The sequence below is a fragment of the Sinocyclocheilus grahami genome, unplaced genomic scaffold (assembly GCF_001515645.1).
Source record: "Sinocyclocheilus grahami isolate Dianchi unplaced genomic scaffold, SAMN03320097.WGS_v1.1 scaffold619.1, whole genome shotgun sequence".
NCBI lineage: Eukaryota > Metazoa > Chordata > Actinopteri > Cypriniformes > Cyprinidae > Sinocyclocheilus > Sinocyclocheilus grahami.
In genome coordinates this window covers 225,070-226,988 of record NW_015505798.1, presented here as the reverse complement: position 1 = coordinate 226,988, position 1,919 = coordinate 225,070, and the positions used below count along the sequence as shown (strand labels likewise).

At 28.2% G+C, this 1,919-nt stretch overlaps 1 protein-coding gene across 2 annotated transcripts in view; it reads right to left on the bottom strand.

Moving 5' to 3' along the window:
• Positions 1–423: 423 nt before the first annotated feature.
• The window catches only part of LOC107557774 (succinate-CoA ligase GDP-forming subunit beta), a 127,138-nt gene continuing 125,642 nt past the window's right edge, over positions 424–1,919 (bottom strand). For both annotated transcript variants that reach the window (XM_016241300.1, XM_016241299.1), the window contains exon 11: positions 424–890. In XM_016241300.1, coding sequence (XP_016096786.1) covers positions 775–890 — 116 coding nt within the window. In that variant the 3' untranslated portion in view covers positions 424–774. The remainder of the gene's footprint in view (positions 891–1,919) is intronic.

Below are 1,919 nucleotides of genomic sequence, written 5' to 3'. Positions count from 1 at the left end.
AAAAACTACACCACTTTGTGTTTATTTAAAAAGAAAAAAACTATACATTATGATGCATATGGGAATCACAATTTTTTTTTTTTTTTTTAAACATGTACCAGGGAAACTTTGTCAATATTGAATTTACTGTTCAATAAATTATCAGCAAGGCAGAAATATTGTAGACAAACAATACTTAATCTAGAGTTTTACATTTTATACCCATAAAGTCTCCCATCACACTCTTATAAACAAAATAAACCATAAATCAGACTGGGACGGCGATATCATATGGAGATTAAGAAATCAATATCAGATTTGAGATTTATTTCACAGTTCAATCATATAAAAAAAAAACGATGCTATTCCACCATATGACACTTTTAATATTTCATAGTTTACTTAAGGCAATAAAGATTTATTGTTGGGATTAATATGGAATACAATTAAGCTATTTAAGTTTAATTTAAAAAAAATTATCAATAAAGGAACCTTTCCATAAAAAAGGCTTAAAGTAAGGCAATGAATATAACGCCGTTATTTATTGAACAACACAAATGCTAACTCCAGGAAAAGTCACGTTCCCAAGACTTTGAGAAGTTGGGACCAGTGAAGAGGGTCTCAAATACACTATTGACCCTGGAAAAACTGGACAAGGCTGGTACTGTATGTCTCTGTGGTTCAGCAGGAAGCTTTTCAGGCGTGTGTGTGCATGAAGTGTGTATGGCTCTGTTTATGTCATGCCTCAGCTCTGTTGGTGAGGTGTATAAGAATGGTGTGTATGCATATATGCATTTATTTCTTGGCAATGGCGGCAACAGCTTTCTTGGCGGCATCATCGAGGTCACTGGCAGAGGTGATGGGCAGCCCACTCTCAGAAAGAATACGCTTCGCCTCCTGAACATTGGTTCCTGAACATCAAGACACTTCGGTTAATGGGGATTTTTAAGCCTTCACTTTCATTTTGACACACACACATTCTCAGAACCAGGGATGCATGATATATTCTATTGGATTTTTTATTTTTTTTATTGGCATTGGTAAATATTGGATATTTATAATATCCACTGTTGTATATTTAACTGTGGACTCTCACTTTCTGTAATAGTTAAAGCTTGGTTTTTGCCATTGCGTGCTCAATCATGTTTTTTAGCTTAGACATGCATGTGAAGTATTTTCATCTCAGGTTCACAAATAATAAAAATTGTAGTAAGCATTTCAAAAATATATATCTTTATACCTAATAATTATTATCCAATCCAAAGACAAACTTGAATAGTTTGTATAATACCAAACTTTTCATTAAAATCAACTGCTTATATCTAGGTCCACATAATATGAAATATTAGAAAATAAAAACATAGATTTGTGTGTGTGTGTGCGCGCGCGCTTGATATGTTTTTATTAAAAAATATGTTTAGGTCTAAAATATCACCAATGACATAATTCAAAATATAAATATATTATATAAATAAAAGTATAAACAAATAAAAATGAATATAATATAAATAATATAACAGAATAGAATACCAAACCTAAAATAATTTGGTTATGTCTAGACCCGCATATTATAAAAAAAAAATAATATAGATTTTTTTTTGTGTATTTTTTGTCAATAATATCACCCATAACATAAAATAAATATTATTAATATTACATAAATAAAAATATAAATATATATGACATAAAAATAGATAAAAAATAATAAATTGTTTAATTTAATATAATATCAAACATATCATTAAAATAATTTGGTCATATCTAAGCCTGCATTTTCTAAAATCACACACACACACACACACAAAATTATTTAGGTCTATAATAAAAATAAGTTTAGGTCTATGTCATCACACATAATTAAAAGTATAACTAATATATTTATTAGTTATATATTTTATATATAACTAATATATATATATATATATATATATATATATATA